The sequence below is a fragment of the Manacus candei genome, unplaced genomic scaffold, assembly GCF_025592945.1.
Source record: "Manacus candei isolate 608988 ecotype Guabito, Panama unplaced genomic scaffold, ASM2559294v1 h1tg000071l, whole genome shotgun sequence".
In the NCBI taxonomy this organism is placed as follows: Eukaryota; Metazoa; Chordata; class Aves; order Passeriformes; family Pipridae; genus Manacus; species Manacus candei.
This window is the reverse complement of record NW_026138119.1, coordinates 10,939,250-10,957,429: the sequence shown is the minus strand read 5'-3', so window position 1 is coordinate 10,957,429 and position 18,180 is coordinate 10,939,250. Positions and strand designations below refer to the sequence as shown.

The following is an 18,180-nucleotide window of genomic DNA, read 5'->3' as shown; positions in this document are numbered from 1 at the left end:
CATCTCTTGCCTCCCAGGGCTGTTAAGAGAGCAGCCCAGCAGGACTGGCAGTGCCAAGGAAACTGTGCTAGGCTGGGCAATGACATTCATATTTGAAAAACAAAACAGATTTTATTTCTAGTTTGAATTTATCTGGCTTCATCCAGCCACCAAGTCTCAGTCAGCTTTTGGCAGTCAGATTAAAGGAGTCTTTTCCTCTTGGAGGTTCAGAGAGATCAAGACAACTTTGTAATCTTACACATTCACAGAGATGACCCAGTCAGATCTCCGGAGCAATGGAGATGGGTCTAATGCCCTCATTCTTCTCCTCCTTCCACCTCTTCTGCACCACTTCCTTGCCTGGGTTAGTGGGCAGGATGCCTGGAGTCAGGAGGCTGGGAGCTACTTGGTTTTCCAGAAACACAGGAGGAAAGCAGCCACCAGGCCTGTCACAAGGGCCAGCACGATGAAGGAGACAGCCCCTGCCCACAGCCCAGGCTGGTGGCCCTTGACGAGTTCCAGAGGCTCTGCAGGGATCATGTTGGTGAAGTTCAGCATGAAGCCCAGTGTCCAGCCGATGTCTGTGTGTGCTGCCTGCAGGGACAGAGCAGAGGGGACCACCCTAAAGTACCTGTCCCAGGCACCAGTAGCTTTGGTGCAGGGGACTGGCAGGCATCTCTCCTGGGGGCTGCCCCAGCTGCCATTGCACGGGTGGCCCTGCCCGTGGTGAACCTGATCCTGCCAGCAGCTTTCCTGTCCCCCCTTCCCCAGTGATAAGGGGCAGCTGAACATGGATGATGGCTCTGATCCAGCTGTGCCTCTGTGACCTGCACAGGATTTTGGATCTGAGCTATCCTCCTTCCCCATAATCCTCCTGATCTGGCCATAGTATTGTTAAGGTTGGAAAAGACCTTTAAGGTCATTGAGTCCAACCATCGACCCAGCACCACCACCACGTTCACCACTAAGCCATGACCCCAAGAGCTACATCACAAGTTTTTTTAACACTTCCAGGGATGGTGACTCCACCACTGCCCTGGGCAGCTGTGCTAATGCCTGACCACCCTTTCTGTGAAAAAAAATTCCCAAAAGCTAACATAAGCCTTCCCTGGCACAACCTGAGGCTGTTTTCTCTCATCCTGGAAATATCGTGGCCTGGCCATACTCTGGTTCAAATGGGTCATCGGCCACCATCACCTCTGTGATGAGAACATCAGAGACCAAAGTGGGCAAATCCTACTCTGCACTTCCCTGATCCCCTTAAAATGAGTTAAGTTCACACCAGAGAAAGTGAGAAAGGAGTGGGGTCAGAGATTTGGGAGCAGTAAGAAAGAATGAAGCTCTGCTGGGATTGCTGGGGAGGGGCCATGAAACGGACACATTTCTGGCACAGGAGACTCCAGAGATGCTGCTCTTGGACATGCCCAGGGCAAGGCTGAGGCTGTGGCTGCCCACAGGTGTGTTTACCTGCTGGCTGAAGTGGATGTTGCTCCAGGTGTGCTCATTGAACTTGAAGCCATCGAGCAGCAGCGTCAGGATGTAAATGGCTGCGGAGCAGTACGTGTGCAGGTACTTCTTGTCCTGCGGGAAGGTCCGCTCCAGCTGTGGGGCACAGGGCAACAGGGAATGAAACACATGCTCAGAAACACTCCCTAGCCCTGGGAACAGTGGGACATGTGTTCCCTGGGGACAGATTTGGGATAGGACAAGCACAGGGCTCCTGGCTGCCCTGCACAGGGCTCTCACCTCTGACCAGTTCCTCTTGCAGAAGGCCAGGATTGTGGTGTTGACATCATTCAGAGACTGCTGGCTGGTCAGGTTCAGGAAGTGAAAGGTGTAGTAGAACCCAGCAAAGGCCTGGGGGATAAGGGAAGCTGGTAAAAACCACATCTCCTTCATCACCCAGGGGCCCCTCTTGCCTATGGACAGAGTTCCATGTAATTCCCAGGTTTCTGCATCCAGCACCCACTTGATGGCCGACCAGAAAGTCTTGGAGCTGGCTGACAAGCCGTGGAGCTGGTGCTTGCATTCTGAGTTAGCTCAGTTATCTTCCCTTGGACAAGGCCTTCCCATTTCCCTCAGGAGGCAAAAGCCATCTCCTGGTATAGGAGCAAAGGTTTGCAGATGGGACCAGCTCTGGGGTCGCCTCTGTCCCCACCCATTCCCACAGCCGGTGGCAGAGGAGGCTCCCACCCTCTCTCTACCCCCTTCCCCTCCAAACACAGGGACGGAGGCTCCTTACAAAGAACTGTCCCCGCACGGGGGGCTGGTACACCCCGTTGAACCCGCACGGCCTCTGGGCCCCGCAGCTGAAGTTGAAGAGTTTCTGCACGGCCGTGATGCACCTGGCTGGGTCCCCTGTGCCCGTCACCGTCAGCACCTGGGCAGGGCTGGCTGTGCTGGGGGCACGCACACACGGGCTGTCGTAGAGCTCTGCCACGGTGACATTCTCCTGGTACCCCATGGGGTAGCAGGGGTGTGAGATCTGGGCAGTCACGCTGTCCTGGAGAGAGAGGGAGCCATCAGTGGGGCTTGGCGTGGGATGCCAGGGAGACCCCACCCGCAGCCCAGCCCAAAAAGCAGCACCTAGACCCCAGGAGGATCTGAGGAGAAGCAGGATCCCTCCTGTGCACGACTAACCTGCCCACGGCTCTCCCTGTCCCCCCACCACTGAGCCGTGCCGGGGGGACAATGGCACTGCCACCCCCAGCAGTGGCACCTGCTCCCCAGGGCAGTGCTGGTGCTCTGCCCGCACGGAGAGCTTGGTGCTCTGGGCACTCGCTGCGTCCCCACTGCACCCTGCAGGCCCTGGCCCAGGGAGGACAAGGATGGATCTCGACTCTGTGCTTCCCGAGCATCCCTGCCTCCCAGGGCACTGAGCACTTGGGCCCAGGGCAGGCAGGAGGACACTGCACAGTGCTGGAGCAGCGTGGGGACTGTGTTGGGAATCCTCTCTCGGGCACAAATTGAGCCAGGGGGAGAGAATATGGACAGGGAAAACCTACGGATACAGCTGGGCTTGGGAAATGACAAAAAATGCTATTACACATCCAGATCTGGGGAGAAGGGAGCCCTGGCGGGGAACCACCCCATCTTCCACCCAAAGGAAGGAATTCTTTGGTTCCATAGATAAAATCTCAAGCTCTCCCAGTTCCCTAACACTTTATCCACAGGCATGCCCAGCGTTCCTGGGAGACACCTTTCGTGGCAGTGGGGGATGGCTGAGCACATCCTGAGGCCCCAGGCTGTGGTACCTGGTGCAGAGCTGCCAGCAGCATCTTCAGGGCCTGTGTCTGCCCGTAGCACAGGTAGCTGTGGCTGTAGAGAGAGTAGTTGGTGCCGTACAGGCGGAAGAAGACCGAGGTGTTCCTGTCCTCCACGGGCACTCCAGGCTGGAAGGTTATTTGTGTCGAGGCACCTCCAAGGTCCAGAGCTCCCAGAACCTCGGTGTCCTCTGGATGTTCCCATTTCTCTGCAAAGGAAAACTGGCCCAAGAGACAGCACGTGTTAGTCTGAACGGGAGGGACTCCCAGTCCCTGGGAAAACCCTCATGGCTTTTGGGCTCAGAAGCCCCAGAGGGACCTTCCATGTCCTGTCTCCCTGTTTTACCCCCCCTGCCCACATCCTCCTCAACCCACAGAAACTTCCAGGGAGCTCTGAGATCTGGCCCCTTGTTTCTGGGAACCAGAGACTTCGAGGAGGGAAAAAGGAACACTTTCATCTGGAACCTGGTACCGCTGCACCCCTGTGGTACCAAAATCCACCCCTGTGTCAGCGGAGAGCACAGGGCTGGGCTGAGCTGGACACAAAGATTCTGTTCATCACGTCACTGGGGTTGGATCTGCAGCCCACGACCACAGGTGAGATTTATGGGGGGACCAGTGCCCTAAAACTACATCCTTCTCTCCTCTGGAACAAAGAACCCTGGCTGTCGCTGGGACAGGGATATTTTCAGCGCTCAGCCCTCCCCTCCCTCTCCCCCAGCTCACACCTTGACGAGTGTCTCCAGCAGGTAGTTGACGGTGATCCAGCCGAAGGAGCCCTCCTCTGTGCCCGTCAGGATCCGAGCTCCACGGAAGTCCACAGGGTACTCCCCAATCACCTTGGCCACCTCGGCAAAGACCTGCTCGGCCTTGGTGCCGTTCTGCTCCCTGACAGGGAAGGGATGAACACGGCTGGGGCAGGAGGCCTCAGCTGGGAGCTGTGGGAGCTGGGCTGGCAGCGAGCGGCTGCCGTGCCCTGCCAGGGAGCGGGGCTGCCCAGAGGCAGGCACATCCCCCAGCACTGCCCTGTCTGTGCTGGCTCCTGTGAGCCCCAAATCCCTCACCCGGGCCATCGGGAATCTCCCTACCAACGCTGCCTGCGGGCTCTGCCGCAGCACTGGGAAGGTCAGTGCCTGTCGGGCACAGGGGCTTCATCCCCCTCTGGGGCTGCAGTGGGCCGGGGGTATCCCCTGGGCACGGCCAGCGGCTGTCCTGGACACCCCGTGGCACCGCAGACAGGGATGCTCTGCCCACCGCCATGGCCTGCCCGGGCTGCACCCCCTGCCCCCCGCCCGGCCCTGCCCCGGCTGCGATGCAGATGCAGGAGCGCGGGGGGAAGGGGCGGGGGCGGCCCCGGCCCGGCGGTACCTCAGCAGCCGCATGCCGGCCGTGGCCCCCAGGTAGGTGGGGGTCTCCCGCTGCTGCTCCGCCGGCACGATCTTCAAGGCCTGGTCCAGGCACGGCCTCAGGCTGGCACCAGCCCCCGCGGGGTCGTCTGCGTAGCTGGAGATGCCGGGTCCTGCCAGAGGGCACCAGTGATGGAGAGAGCCCAGCGCACCCCGGAGGGACAGCACGGCAGGGGATGTGTCCACCCAGAAAGCTCCCAGGGGTTTTTGGCTGCATAGCCGGGCTGGTCCCACCCTTGCCAGGGGTGTCCCTGAAGTGGGTGCTCCGAGCTGGCCTGCCAGGAGGCAGGACCTGTGTTACAGCCCCACATCCCACGGGAGCCACTGCGAGCGAGCTCCAGCTCTGGATGCTGAGCACACGCTTAACCCCGGGTAGGCTGAACTGCTCGGACATGGCCAGCCAGTCCCGCCACAAACAGAGCCGTTCCGTTCCCCATGTCCCTGAGGAAGGGGCAGGCTCTCCTGCCTCCTGCTGCAATGGCATGCTGGACTGATACGAACACAGAGATGCCCTCTGTGTGCCTGAATTCCTATTTTCAGAGGCTGGCACTGGATCTGAGCACTCGGCATGGTCCTGCCGTGGGCAATGACAGGCTCCGGGGTGCAAATATCACTATTTACCTTCCCGGGAGCTTTGCACACAACTGCTGCCATTAGCCCATGCACCCCTCTGTTACACTTTGCCCTCGGCCAGACCTTTGCAGTTAACCAGTAACTGCCACCACCACTGAGAGGGACAGGAGGTTGGGGTGAGCCCTGAACCCTCTCATCCCCTGCCCAGACACCTCTGCCCTGGCCTGGTGGCCTTTGCCAGCCCCAGCCCAGCTTCATCTACCATTTATCTGACCCCCACATCCCCCCTCTATCCTGGTCCTTTCCTCCGGAGACATTTGTCCTTGTGCCAAAGCCTGACAGCACCTTTGCAATAGGAATAGACACCCTTGCGGGGGTTCAAAAATGCCCAATAAATAAATATACCATTTACCACACCTGATGTGAACCAGCTTTGGCATGTGGAACAGCCACCCTGGCAAGCACCGGAGCTGGGCAGCCACAACGTCCCCCAGGTGAGCTGGGCACGGAGAGGGACAGGCACATCCCAGCACACTCACCTTCCACGGTGCAAACATCCACCTGGGACACGATGCCGGTGCCGTTCTCCTTGTCCGCGGGCCACCGGTAGGTGTAGAGGGACGTGTGTGTGGAGCCGGCGTCAAACACCAGCCCGTACTGGGGGCACAGAGGGGACACGGGTGTCAAGGGGTGCAAACCAGCATCACCATCAGCATCACCCGCGCAGAGAGACTGAAGCTCCAGGAGAGCCAGCAGAGCTGCTGGTGAGCAGGGGGACCTCGAGTGGCCAAGCCAAGACTTTCACCAGGACAGAGAAATTCTGGTGATATTGCAGTCACCAGTCATTGTCACCAGGGGACAATGATCCACCCCAAGCCCTTGGAGCAGGCAGTGCTTTGTGATGAAAAGGCTTTATGTGCTGTAGGGCCACTCACAGTGATCAAACTCAGCCAGACCCTTCCAGCCTGTGTGGGGCTTTGCCCCACACCAGTGACAAACAGCACAGTCTGCCTGAAACCTGGGCAAAGTCTGATACCCAATGGGAGCCAGCACCCAAGGGAGAGCGGGTGGCTGGGCTCCTCCCAAGGACCCACCTTGGTGCTGGGGGGAAGAAACACATCCTTCACGTTCACGACGCTCAGAACGAGGGCGATGATGCTGCAGACACAGGTGGCTGCCAGGAGACCTGCAACAGCCTTGGCTTTGGTGTCCATTCCTCCTCCAACCTGCAAGGATAGCCCCAGCCCCCAGCTCACACCTCAGCATTTGCAAAGGCAGTTTTGAAATGCAAATCCCATGGACGGATATGGGACGTGTCAAGATGGGCCTTTCCAATTCCCCAGCAATGAAGCCATTCTGTGGTGCACAGCTGCTCTTATCATGGAATCATAAAATACATGTGTCAGAAGGAACATTTAAAACCCATCTAGTCCAAACCCCCTGCCATGGGCAGGGACACCTTTCACTAGAACAGGTTGCTCCAAGCCCTGTCCAACCTGGCCTTGGACACTTCCAGGGATGGGGCAGCCACAGCTTCTCTGGGCAACCTGTGCCAGGGCCTCCCCACCCTTATTGCAAATAAATCTTTTAGATTAAAACCATCACCCCTTGTCCTATCACTAGAGGTTTCTCTAAAAGGTTTATCCCTGTCTTTCTTATAAATACCCTTTAAGCACTGAAAAGCCACAATAAGCTCTCCCTGGAGCCTTCTCTTCTCCAGGCTGAACACCCCCAGCTCTCTCAGCCTGTCTCCACAGCAGAGGTGCTCCAGCCCTCAGAGCATCTCCGTGGTCTCCTCTGGACCTGCTCCAACAGGGCTCTTGGCAGTCTCAGGGCTGGAATTCCCTGTGCTTCTGAGCATGCCTTCCTCAGAGGATTTTCAGCACATTTTTTTCAGCCCTTCCTTCTCACTTGTAGCCCCTCAGATCCCTCTGTGCCTGGACCCCAGCCCTCTGTCCTGCTCAAACTGCTGGCTGAGTGGCAGATCAGCATCTTCCTTCCCAGTAGGAGCACTGTGGGAAGCATGGCTGTGTCTGGCTGGAGTCCTAGTCTGGAAGGAGGACCATGCCCTGCCAGGTTCCCAGTGTGGCCAGAGCTGCACATCTCCAACACCCACACACTTGGGCCATCAGGTCACACCCACTGTCCAACAGGCCCAGCCTGTCCCTGAGAGGGTCCCCTCTGCTCTAGGCAGGAGAACAGTATCTCCAGCCATGTGTCTCCTGCCTGGTCCAGCTTTTCTCCACTCCTGCTGATGCTACAGCAGGTAAGACACACAGGCACAGCTCTGTGGTGATCCCCAAGCCTCTGCTGGGGGAGCGCCAAGGGCAGGCAGGAGGGCAGAGGCAGGCAGCTCCTGCCAATGTGGGCACACAGCCCACAGCCAGGCTGGCACGGCCACAGCAATGGTCCCTGGGAACAGGAGCAGGGCCTGCACCTCCCACTGGTCTGGCCAGAGCTCAGCTCCAGCAGAACCAGCCCCAAGACACCCATAAGAAGTTGCAGCAGAGAAGCAAAGCCAAAGTGGTTCCCCGTGACAGGCTCAGCACAGGGACAATGACACGTCCACACGCTCAGCACCCCACAGCTGGTCCGGATGGGCTTTTCTAAATGCACAGCTCTCCCTCCTGCCCTGCCCTGCCCCATGCCATGAGCTGCACAGGCAGGATGCCTGCCGGGAGCCAGGCTTTCCTCTCTTCGCACTCTGGCTGAACAGTGGATGTCCTGAGAGTCCTGGGCACAATCACACCAGTGCTTTGGGTGGAACCTGGAGCTGTCAGTTGGCTACACAATTCTCCTGTGAGCGTATAAAACCTCTGATAAATATCCCTGTCTTTTTCCCAGGTCAGCAGAAAGGTAAGCTCAAAGGAGATGCTGATTCCTGTTTTGGAGTCAGTATCTCCAGTGATGAACAAGAGTGACCAATCTCCTGTGTGGCATGAGATGTACAACAATGAACAGCAGCCTCATGGGACATGGGACTACTGAAATCCCTTTTTGGACCTTATCCTACAGCCAGGAGCCCTTCCCTCAACAATAGCAATGTCCAGAAGAGATTATATGGAAGCAGCTGATGAACCCCTATCATAGAAACAGGGAAACATTAAGGTTGGAAAAGAACTCTTTGAGTCATCGAAGTTGTTATTGATTTGAAGTCATAGAGTCCAATCATTAACTCAGCCCCACCATGATCACCACTAAACCATCTGTCACATCTCCAGTCCTATCAGCCCTGCTAGAGTGTGCCCAGATATAACTGTGCTGTTGGAATGTGATTCATCTGCTCCAGGTAACAAACAAAGCAATAGCAAAAGTTCCCAGCCCAGCCCATATCCTGGAAAATTCTGTCCCAGGCACTGTGCGATGGAATTGGTGATAAACTGCATCATCTTGCACACGGGAGTGGTGGGAAATGGACTCCCCCTGCTCTGGTAGGGACTAATTCCCATTTTGACTGGGCAGCAGGCAACATCCAAAAGCAGCACAGAGCCGGCTCTCCCAGGGGCGAGAGCGGGGCATGGAGAGAGAGCCCAGTGAGAGGCGTATGAGAAGCTGATTGATCTGCCCAGCCTTTCTGTGGCACCCCAAGGCTGGCCAGCTCTGACACCTGCTCCCACCCCTGCAGGCTCAGTGAGCAGCAGGGATGGGAAGGTGGTGGCGACGCCTCCAGAGCTGCAGACAAGACACGATGCTGTGCAGTGCCTGTCTACTTCCACGTGGGGAAAGCTCCCAGCTGTGCCCAGCACCTGGGCCAGGGCTGCACTTGTATATGTACGACAGAGGGCTTGACAAACACCCGTGGGACATCCCTCGTCTGCAGCGCCCCTCGTGCACAGGGAACAGGGCCTCAGCATTTGGGAGGGAAGGCTCAGAGACGCTGCTGGATCTAAACCTCCTGTTGCTCAGGAAAACGAGGAGCTGACTTCTCCACCGGGCACGGTTCAGATTTGAAAGGCAAGAGGGCTCTGAAGGTTCTAAGAGGGTGGATGTGGATGCCGGGAGCATCTTTGCCAGGCAGAGCGGTCCCCTGCCTCCCGCCTCCCACCAGCGCTGGGGCTCGGCAGTGCCCTCCGTGCCCTGCCCGTGTCCTCTCCATGCCACTCTGCCCCCCGCACCCGGGCACCACGAGTGGCCTCCCCAGCCCTCTCCTCCTGTCCCTCCAGCCCACGGAGCATGTTTCCCCTCGTACCGGCCCCCCAGGGCCCGCTCCCAGCCCAGCTCCATCGCGGGGCACCAGCCCTCGGTCCCCGCTCACCCCTCCGGCTCCGGCCGCCGCTCCGGCCCCGCCGCGCTCGTCCCGGAGTCCGCGCGCACCTGGAGCCGGGAGCCCGCTCCTGGGACAAAGGCTGCCCCGCCGGCGTGGCCCTCCCCTTGGCCTCGGACCAGCAACCTGCCCAGGAGAGCGCTTGTCCGGGAGGCAGCGGGGCTGGGGCTGGAGAGCCGGGGTGGAAATCGCATCCGGGGTTAACCACTTCGCTGCCGGAGGAACGGGACAGCCCGGAGCGCTCAGCCCGGGCGGGGCTGTGCTGCCCGAGGGGGATCAGATCCCCAGGGAGCCCCTGGCCCCGGAGAGTCTGTCCCCTGGCCCCGTGACGGGGCAGAGTCTGAGCTCCGGGAGCCCCACAGACATCCCTGCCCAGCCCTGCTGCACACACTGCGAGGGGCAGAGCCTGTCCTGTCACCCTGCTGTCACCTGGCTCTGCTGGACTTCCACTGCCCCGCTGCAGGCAGAGCCAGGCTGACAGCGGAGCCCGGGACAAAAATAGTAGGGACCTGTCAAGTGAAGAGCTGTCCCCAGAGCCATCCACGTGGCATCCATCCCCACAGGCAGGGGCCAAACCGTCCCCACGGCCAGGGGGCCACCCCCATGGCCAGGGTCCTGTCTGTGCCCATGGCTTTAGTGCAGTGCAGGCAGAGGGCAGGCAGGGTACAGGCATAGGTGCAGGCAGAGGTACAGGAGCATGGTGTAAGCACAGAGCAGGCAAGGAACAGGAAGAGGTCCAGGCAGGGTGCATGCAGAGGTACAGGCAGGGTGTAGGCAGAAGTCTAGGTAGGGCGCAGGCAGAGATCCAGGCAGGGCGCAGGCAGAGATCCAGGCAGGGCGCAGGCAGAGGTTCAGGCAGGGCGCAGGCAGAGGTCCAGGCAGGGTGCAGACAGAAGTACAGGCAGGGTGCAGACAGAAGTACAGGCAGGGTGCAGGCAGGCCGGGTGCCCGGTGCAGGCAGAAGTACAGGCAGGGTGCAGGCAGGCCGGGTGCCCGGTTCAGGCAGCCGCAGCCCCGAACTCGCCGCTCTCTCCGCCCGCGGCAGCGCCCAGAGCCCGCCCCGGCCGGGGCCGGACCCGGACATCCGAGAGCGGCTCAGCTCCACTTTCGCTTCCCCGCAGGGCCCGGGGGCCGGCGGGCAGCGGGCTGTGACCCCATCGTCCCCCACGCCCGCGGACCGAGGGGGCTCCCGGAACAGGTACAGGGGCGGCCGAGACCACGGCAGGAGGGAACTTCGCCCCTGCCCCTGCCCGGCGGGTCGGGGCCAGACGAGTTCACGGTCTCCCCACCCGCCCGCCTCGTGTCCCAGGGGGTCACTCAGGTCACTCAGGGGGTGGGGGATCCCGAGCTGCTGGCAGAACGGGACCCCAGGAAGGGCTCGAGGTTCGGGGCAGAGGCAAGCGGGTTTGGACTGCCCTGGCAAAGTCCCTCTCTCTCCGCACACCCTCCCAAAGACCATCCCTCCCGCAGACTCTCCCAAAGACCATAGACCATCCATTCCCACAGACCCTTCCAAAGATCCTCCCTCCCGCAGACCCTCCCAGAGACGATCCCGGCCCACAGACCCTCCTCCCAAAGACCATTCCACCCTGCAAACCCTCCGCCTAAAGACCCTCCCTCCCAAAGACCCTCCCAAAGACCATCCCTTCCCACAGACCCTACTCCTAAAGACCCTCCCTCCCCGCAGACCCTCCTCCCAAAGCCATCCCTGCCCACAGTCCCGCCCTGTAGACCCTCCTCCTAAAGACTCCGCCTCCTCGCAAACCGTCCCCCCAAAGGCCATGCCCCCAAATGATCCCTCCCAGATCCAGCTCTCCCCAACGACCCCCCGAAATCCATCGCTTCCCACAGACTCTCCCAAAGACCATCCCTCCCCAATGAGCCTCCTAAAGATCATCCCTCCCCAGAGACCCTCCCAAAGACCGTCCCTCCCCCCAGATCCTCCCGAAGACCCTCCCAAAGACCCTCCTTCCCTACAGACCATCGATGCCGACGCGCCTGCTCAGGGCGGTGGGCTGGAGCTCGGCGGCCCTGCTGGGACTGCTGGGGGTGGCCGTCTTCCTCCTGGTTCTGACCCCGGCAAAGGATGCTGCCCTTCCTATGAGGAACAAAGTAGGTGCCCAATGGGACCTGGGGAAGGCTGGGAGTGACTACCAGCCCCTTTCCACCTCTCATTCTTCCATCAGCTCTGCCTTCCTCTCCACTTGCAACTAGCTGTAACTAGCCCAGCTTTTCAGGGCTTAACCTCATCAAGGTGGGCACTGGGCTGATCACCCCCGAACTGTGGTGCTGCCTCCTTGCTAAGGATGGGAAAGAGAAGCACAGCCCTCTCCCCGTGACTGCACTCTTTTCCCTGCTTTCAGACGTGCAGTTTACCTGTTGGGTTTACACCTCTCTCCCCTGCTACTTTCTGCTGCCAGTCTGCTAAAAAATGTCAGGTTTTGTGAGATTTGCCAAAGGCCTGGGAGCAGCCTGAGCCTTTTGGGACATGCCCGGATGCCTCCCTGCCCTGCAAATCCCCCAGCTGACCTGCGTGTCCTTCCTTCCTGAGCAGTAACTCGCTGGAATGGCGAAACCGGGGATGTTAGAGGTGGAGCAGGGCTGCTGTAGGGAGGTTGGACGTGCAAACCTCCGCTGCTCACATTCAGCTCTCAGAAACCCCCATGACACTTGGTGCAGCCCCGGCAGAGATGTGACCCCGTGTCCCCTCTGTGCCCCCAGTACGGGCTGGTGTTTGACGCCGGCTCCACACACACGTCCCTCTACACCTACCGGTGGCCCGCGGACAAGGAGAACGGCACCGGCATCGTGTCCCAGGTGGATGTTTGCACCGTGGAAGGTGAGTGTGCTGGGATGTGCCTGTCCCTCTCCGTGCCCAGCTCACCTGGGGGACGTTGTGGCTGCCCAGCTCCGGTGCTTGCCAGGGTGGCTGTTCCACATGCCAAAGCTGGTTCACATCAGGTGTGGTAAATGGTATATTTATTTATTGGGCATTTTTGAACCCCCGCAAGGGTGTCTATTCCTATTGCAAAGGTGCTGTCAGGCTTTGGCACAAGGACAAATGTCTCCGGAGGAAAGGACCAGGATAGAGGGGGGATGTGGGGGTCAGATAAATGGTAGATGAAGCTGGGCTGGGGCTGGCAAAGGCCACCAGGCCAGGGCAGAGGTGTCTGGGCAGGGGATGAGAGGGTTCAGGGCTCACCCCAACCTCCTGTCCCTCTCAGTGGTGGTGGCAGTTACTGGTTAACTGCAAAGGTCTGGCCGAGGGCAAAGTGTAACAGAGGGGTGCATGGGCTAATGGCAGCAGTTGTGTGCAAAGCTCCCGGGAAGGTAAATAGTGATATTTGCACCCCGGAGCCTGTCATTGCCCACGGCAGGACCATGCCGAGTGCTCAGATCCAGTGCCAGCCTCTGAAAATAGGAATTCAGGCACACAGAGGGCATCTCTGTGTTCGTATCAGTCCAGCATGCCATTGCAGCAGGAGGCAGGAGAGCCTGCCCCTTCCTCAGGGACATGGGGAACGGAACGGCTCTGTTTGTGGCGGGACTGGCTGGCCATGTCCGAGCAGTTCAGCCTACCCGGGGTTAAGCGTGTGCTCAGCATCCAGAGCTGGAGCTCGCTCGCAGTGGCTCCCGTGGGATGTGGGGCTGTAACACAGGTCCTGCCTCCTGGCAGGCCAGCTCGGAGCACCCACTTCAGGGACACCCCTGGCAAGGGTGGGACCAGCCCGGCTATGCAGCCAAAAACCCCTGGGAGCTTTCTGGGTGGACACATCCCCTGCCGTGCTGTCCCTCCGGGGTGCGCTGGGCTCTCTCCATCACTGGTGCCCTCTGGCAGGACCCGGCATCTCCAGCTACGCAGACGACCCCGCGGGGGCTGGTGCCAGCCTGAGGCCGTGCCTGGACCAGGCCTTGAAGATCGTGCCGGCGGAGCAGCAGCGGGAGACCCCCACCTACCTGGGGGCCACGGCCGGCATGCGGCTGCTGAGGTACCGCCGGGCCGGGGCCGCCCCCGCCCCTTCCCCCCGCGCTCCTGCATCTGCATCGCAGCCGGGGCAGGGCCGGGCGGGGGGCAGGGGGTGCAGCCCGGGCAGGCCATGGCGGTGGGCAGAGCATCCCTGTCTGCGGTGCCACGGGGTGTCCAGGACAGCCGCTGGCCGTGCCCAGGGGATACCCCCGGCCCACTGCAGCCCCAGAGGGGGATGAAGCCCCTGTGCCCGACAGGCACTGACCTTCCCAGTGCTGCGGCAGAGCCCGCAGGCAGCGTTGGTAGGGAGATTCCCGATGGCCCGGGTGAGGGATTTGGGGCTCACAGGAGCCAGCACAGACAGGGCAGTGCTGGGGGATGTGCCTGCCTCTGGGCAGCCCCGCTCCCTGGCAGGGCACGGCAGCCGCTCGCTGCCAGCCCAGCTCCCACAGCTCCCAGCTGAGGCCTCCTGCCCCAGCCGTGTTCATCCCTTCCCTGTCAGGGAGCAGAACGGCACCAAGGCCGAGCAGGTCTTTGCCGAGGTGGCCAAGGTGATTGGGGAGTACCCTGTGGACTTCCGTGGAGCTCGGATCCTGACGGGCACAGAGGAGGGCTCCTTCGGCTGGATCACCGTCAACTACCTGCTGGAGACACTCGTCAAGGTGTGAGCTGGGGGAGAGGGAGGGGAGGGCTGAGCGCTGAAAATATCCCTGTCCCAGCGACAGCCAGGGTTCTTTGTTCCAGAGGAGAGAAGGATGTAGTTTTAGGGCACTGGTCCCCCCATAAATCTCACCTGTGGTCGTGGGCTGCAGATCCAACCCCAGTGACGTGATGAACAGAATCTTTGTGTCCAGCTCAGCCCAGCCCTGTGCTCTCCGCTGACACAGGGGTGGATTTTGGTACCACAGGGGTGCAGCGGTACCAGGTTCCAGATGAAAGTGTTCCTTTTTCCCTCCTCGAAGTCTCTGGTTCCCAGAAACAAGGGGCCAGATCTCAGAGCTCCCTGGAAGTTTCTGTGGGTTGAGGAGGATGTGGGCAGGGGGGGTAAAACAGGGAGACAGGACATGGAAGGTCCCTCTGGGGCTTCTGAGCCCAAAAGCCATGAGGGTTTTCCCAGGGACTGGGAGTCCCTCCCGTTCAGACTAACACGTGCTGTCTCTTGGGCCAGTTTTCCTTTGCAGAGAAATGGGAACATCCAGAGGACACCGAGGTTCTGGGAGCTCTGGACCTTGGAGGTGCCTCGACACAAATAACCTTCCAGCCTGGAGTGCCCGTGGAGGACAGGAACACCTCGGTCTTCTTCCGCCTGTACGGCACCAACTACTCTCTCTACAGCCACAGCTACCTGTGCTACGGGCAGACACAGGCCCTGAAGATGCTGCTGGCAGCTCTGCACCAGGTACCACAGCCTGGGGCCTCAGGATGTGCTCAGCCATCCCCCACTGCCACGAAAGGTGTCTCCCAGGAACGCTGGGCATGCCTGTGGATAAAGTGTTAGGGAACTGGGAGAGCTTGAGATTTTATCTATGGAACCAAAGAATTCCTTCCTTTGGGTGGAAGATGGGGTGGTTCCCCGCCAGGGCTCCCTTCTCCCCAGATCTGGATGTGTAATAGCATTTTTTGTCATTTCCCAAGCCCAGCTGTATCCGTAGGTTTTCCCTGTCCATATTCTCTCCCCCTGGCTCAATTTGTGCCCGAGAGAGGATTCCCAACACAGTCCCCACGCTGCTCCAGCACTGTGCAGTGTCCTCCTGCCTGCCCTGGGCCCAAGTGCTCAGTGCCCTGGGAGGCAGGGATGCTCGGGAAGCACAGAGTCGAGATCCATCCTTGTCCTCCCTGGGCCAGGGCCTGCAGGGTGCAGTGGGGACGCAGCGAGTGCCCAGAGCACCAAGCTCTCCGTGCGGGCAGAGCACCAGCACTGCCCTGGGGAGCAGGTGCCACTGCTGGGGGTGGCAGTGCCATTGTCCCCCCGGCACGGCTCAGTGGTGGGGGGACAGGGAGAGCCGTGGGCAGGTTAGTCGTGCACAGGAGGGATCCTGCTTCTCCTCAGATCCTCCTGGGGTCTAGGTGCTGCTTTTTGGGCTGGGCTGCGGGTGGGGTCTCCCTGGCATCCCACGCCAAGCCCCACTGATGGCTCCCTCTCTCTCCAGGACAGCGTGACTGCCCAGATCTCACACCCCTGCTACCCCATGGGGTACCAGGAGAATGTCACCGTGGCAGAGCTCTACGACAGCCCGTGTGTGCGTGCCCCCAGCACAGCCAGCCCTGCCCAGGTGCTGACGGTGACGGGCACAGGGGACCCAGCCAGGTGCATCACGGCCGTGCAGAAACTCTTCAACTTCAGCTGCGGGGCCCAGAGGCCGTGCGGGTTCAACGGGGTGTACCAGCCCCCCGTGCGGGGACAGTTCTTTGTAAGGAGCCTCCGTCCCTGCAGGTGGAGGGGGAGTTGGGTTTTGGGCCAGTCTGGATGGTACCAGTCCTGGGAGCTGGGATGTCCCTGACACATGGAGACACGCAGGGTGCTCACCCTTGTGCCAGGGAGCTCCAGAGCTCTGTGATCCCAGCTGTAATCCCTGTTGTTGTGGGGAACATTCCCAGCTCCCTCTGAGCCACTCAGCTGCCTTATAGGGACCCCTCTGGTGGGGGCCGAGGAGAGTCAGTGGCTCAGGTGCTTCACCAGCCTGTCACCTTTGGTCTCAAACACCTACAGGCCTTTTCCGGGTTTTATCGCGCCTTTCTCTTGCTGAACCTGACAGGAGGGCAGTCCCTGGCCTCGGTCAATGCCACCATCAGGCAGTTCTGCGCCAGGACCTGGGACAAGGTGAGATCATGCCCAGGAAGTGCCACCCCCTGCCTACATTTCTTCTGGGTGCTGGGCAGCCTGAAAGCTCATCCACAGTCCATCCTCTGCTGGGGACAGCTGGGAGGAGCACAGAGGTCTCTGAACCTGGAGAGAGGTGGGAGAGCAGCCTGTAGCCTCCCAGGTCCTCCTTGCTCTCCCAGTCTTTGCTCCCTGCTGCACTGAGGGGCTGTTCCCCAGCGTGGGCACACCGAGCACTGCTCCCTGCTGGCAGCCCACCCCTGTTCTCCTACCTCTGCAGGTGCAGAAGTTGTTCCCCACAACAAGCAGGACCCACCTCCGTGACGCCTGCGCAGTCAACTCCTACATCCTCACCCTTCTCCTGCAAGGCTACAAATTCAACCAGAAAACATGGCTTAACATCCACTTCATCCGACAGGTAGGAGAGTGCCTGGCAGCCCCCAGCTTCCACACTTTGGGCCATGAAATGGCTCATGCCTACCCTGCTGCTGCCCCTGCCCTGACTGGGGACAAGGGATGCCAGGTCAGCACAGCCCCACTGCCCATACCCAGAGCTACATCAGGCACCTGCTGGTACATCTGGCCTGGCCCCTTATGCTCTCCCCCAGTTTATCTCACTAATGGGGCCTCTGCAGCCCAAAGGTGGGCACAGATATGGTGGCTGTGGAGCAGGACCTGGGGGTACAGCAGCAGAGGTCTTCTCTACATCTCCAGCTTGCCTGGTACTTTGCAGCCTTTCACATTCCTCTTCCTCCTCTGTCTGCACAGGTTGCTGACGTAGACGTGGGCTGGACTCTGGGCTACATGCTCAATTTAACCAACATGATTCCCTCGGAGCCTCCTTCAGGAGTCATAATGCTCCAGAGGAAGAGCTGGATAGCAGTCGCAGTTTTACTGGCCATCATGCTCATCCTCACCTTCTGCCTGCTCACGGTCATGTGCCTCCAGAGGAATTCCTCTGGCTATGAGCGTCTCTAGCGCTGGCTCCAGAGGCTGCTGAGGCCACCAAGTTCCACTGCCACACCTGTGCAAGGAGCTGCTGCCCAGGGAATCACCCCTGTGTGCCCTGGGGCCATGGATATGTTGTGGGGGCCCCGAGCCCTGTCCTGGAAAGCTGGAACTGGCACATGCTGTAAGACATCCTCCCCGTAGCTGTGTGCTCTCTGGTTTTCCTTTCCCCACCCTGCTGGTTGGAGATGCTCCAGGAGGGAGGGCACGGCCATGCGGAGCAGGGGCTCAGCACTGTGGCATGGGGACCACAGTGATGTGGGGTGGCTCGAGATTGGGGGTCAGGGAGGAGAGAAGGAGGGTCTGGCAGCAGTGGGGCCATCACAGAGCTGGTTACAGCCCGCAGGAGATACCCCGTGTGGGGCAGACGTGTCCTGCCCCATCCCAGCGCGAGGGTCTGCCTGTGGCCGGTGCCAGCCCGAGGGGCCGTGGCTCTGGGGGGGACACTGGCCTGGACTCTGCCCAGGACTGGGAAGCCCTGTGAGGTGGGGGATGGCACAGCCCTCTGCTCTCCTGTGCCAGGTTCCTCCCCTGTCCAGCTGCACCCTGTGCCCTGTGCCTGGCACACAGCCACACTCATCCTCCCTTTCCAGCACAGGGTGATTTGGGAAGGCTGCTGGGACATGTCAGGGGCAGCTGCCAGGGCCCCCCTTACATTTCTGGGGAGTCCCACTGACAGCCAGTGATGAGTGAGGTGACGCACCCTCCTCTCAGAAGAAAAAGGCCTGTCCTTGTGCCCTGCTGGTCCTCTCTGAGGTCCAGCAGACACCTCAGTGTCTCCAGGGTTGTCTCCCACAGACTAGAGCAGTGTTGCCTCTCCCCTGAGTTCCCAGCATCATCACCTGCCTTTACCTGGAAGACGGAAGCAATAAAATCATAACAGTTTGGGAGCAAAGGAA

The 18,180-nt window shown here is 60.2% G+C and overlaps 2 protein-coding genes across 4 annotated transcripts; one reads left to right on the top strand and one right to left on the bottom strand.

The window, feature by feature from the left end:
* Positions 1-29: 29 nt before the first annotated feature.
* On the bottom strand, positions 30-11,583 carry ENTPD8 (ectonucleoside triphosphate diphosphohydrolase 8). Of its 2 annotated transcripts, none has more exons than XM_051807996.1 (10): positions 11,467-11,583; positions 6,316-6,447; positions 5,761-5,878; positions 4,611-4,761; positions 3,971-4,130; positions 3,234-3,464; positions 2,222-2,482; positions 1,726-1,836; positions 1,447-1,581; positions 30-573 (listed from the first exon to the last, which is right to left on the bottom strand). In XM_051807996.1, exons 1-10 carry the CDS (start codon positions 11,467-11,469, stop codon positions 382-384), a joined length of 1,494 nt encoding a protein of 497 aa, XP_051663956.1. In that variant the 5' UTR covers positions 11,470-11,583; the 3' UTR covers positions 30-381. The 2 variants fall into 2 exon arrangements, with proteins under 2 accessions (XP_051663956.1, XP_051663957.1); XM_051807997.1 differs by lacking the exon at positions 11,467-11,583 and adding an exon at positions 9,477-9,559.
* Positions 9,705-18,179, top strand: LOC127480130 (ectonucleoside triphosphate diphosphohydrolase 8-like). Of its 2 annotated transcripts, none has more exons than XM_051807957.1 (10): positions 9,705-10,683; positions 11,465-11,597; positions 12,207-12,324; positions 13,324-13,474; positions 13,955-14,114; positions 14,621-14,851; positions 15,603-15,863; positions 16,163-16,273; positions 16,554-16,691; positions 17,042-18,179. In XM_051807957.1, exons 1-10 carry the CDS (start codon positions 10,235-10,237, stop codon positions 17,249-17,251), a joined length of 1,962 nt encoding a protein of 653 aa, XP_051663917.1. In that variant the 5' UTR covers positions 9,705-10,234; the 3' UTR covers positions 17,252-18,179. The 2 variants fall into 2 exon arrangements, with proteins under 2 accessions (XP_051663917.1, XP_051663918.1); XM_051807958.1 differs by having other exon boundaries at positions 16,209-16,273; positions 17,042-17,189.
* The last annotated feature ends 1 nt before the right edge of the window (position 18,180 follows it).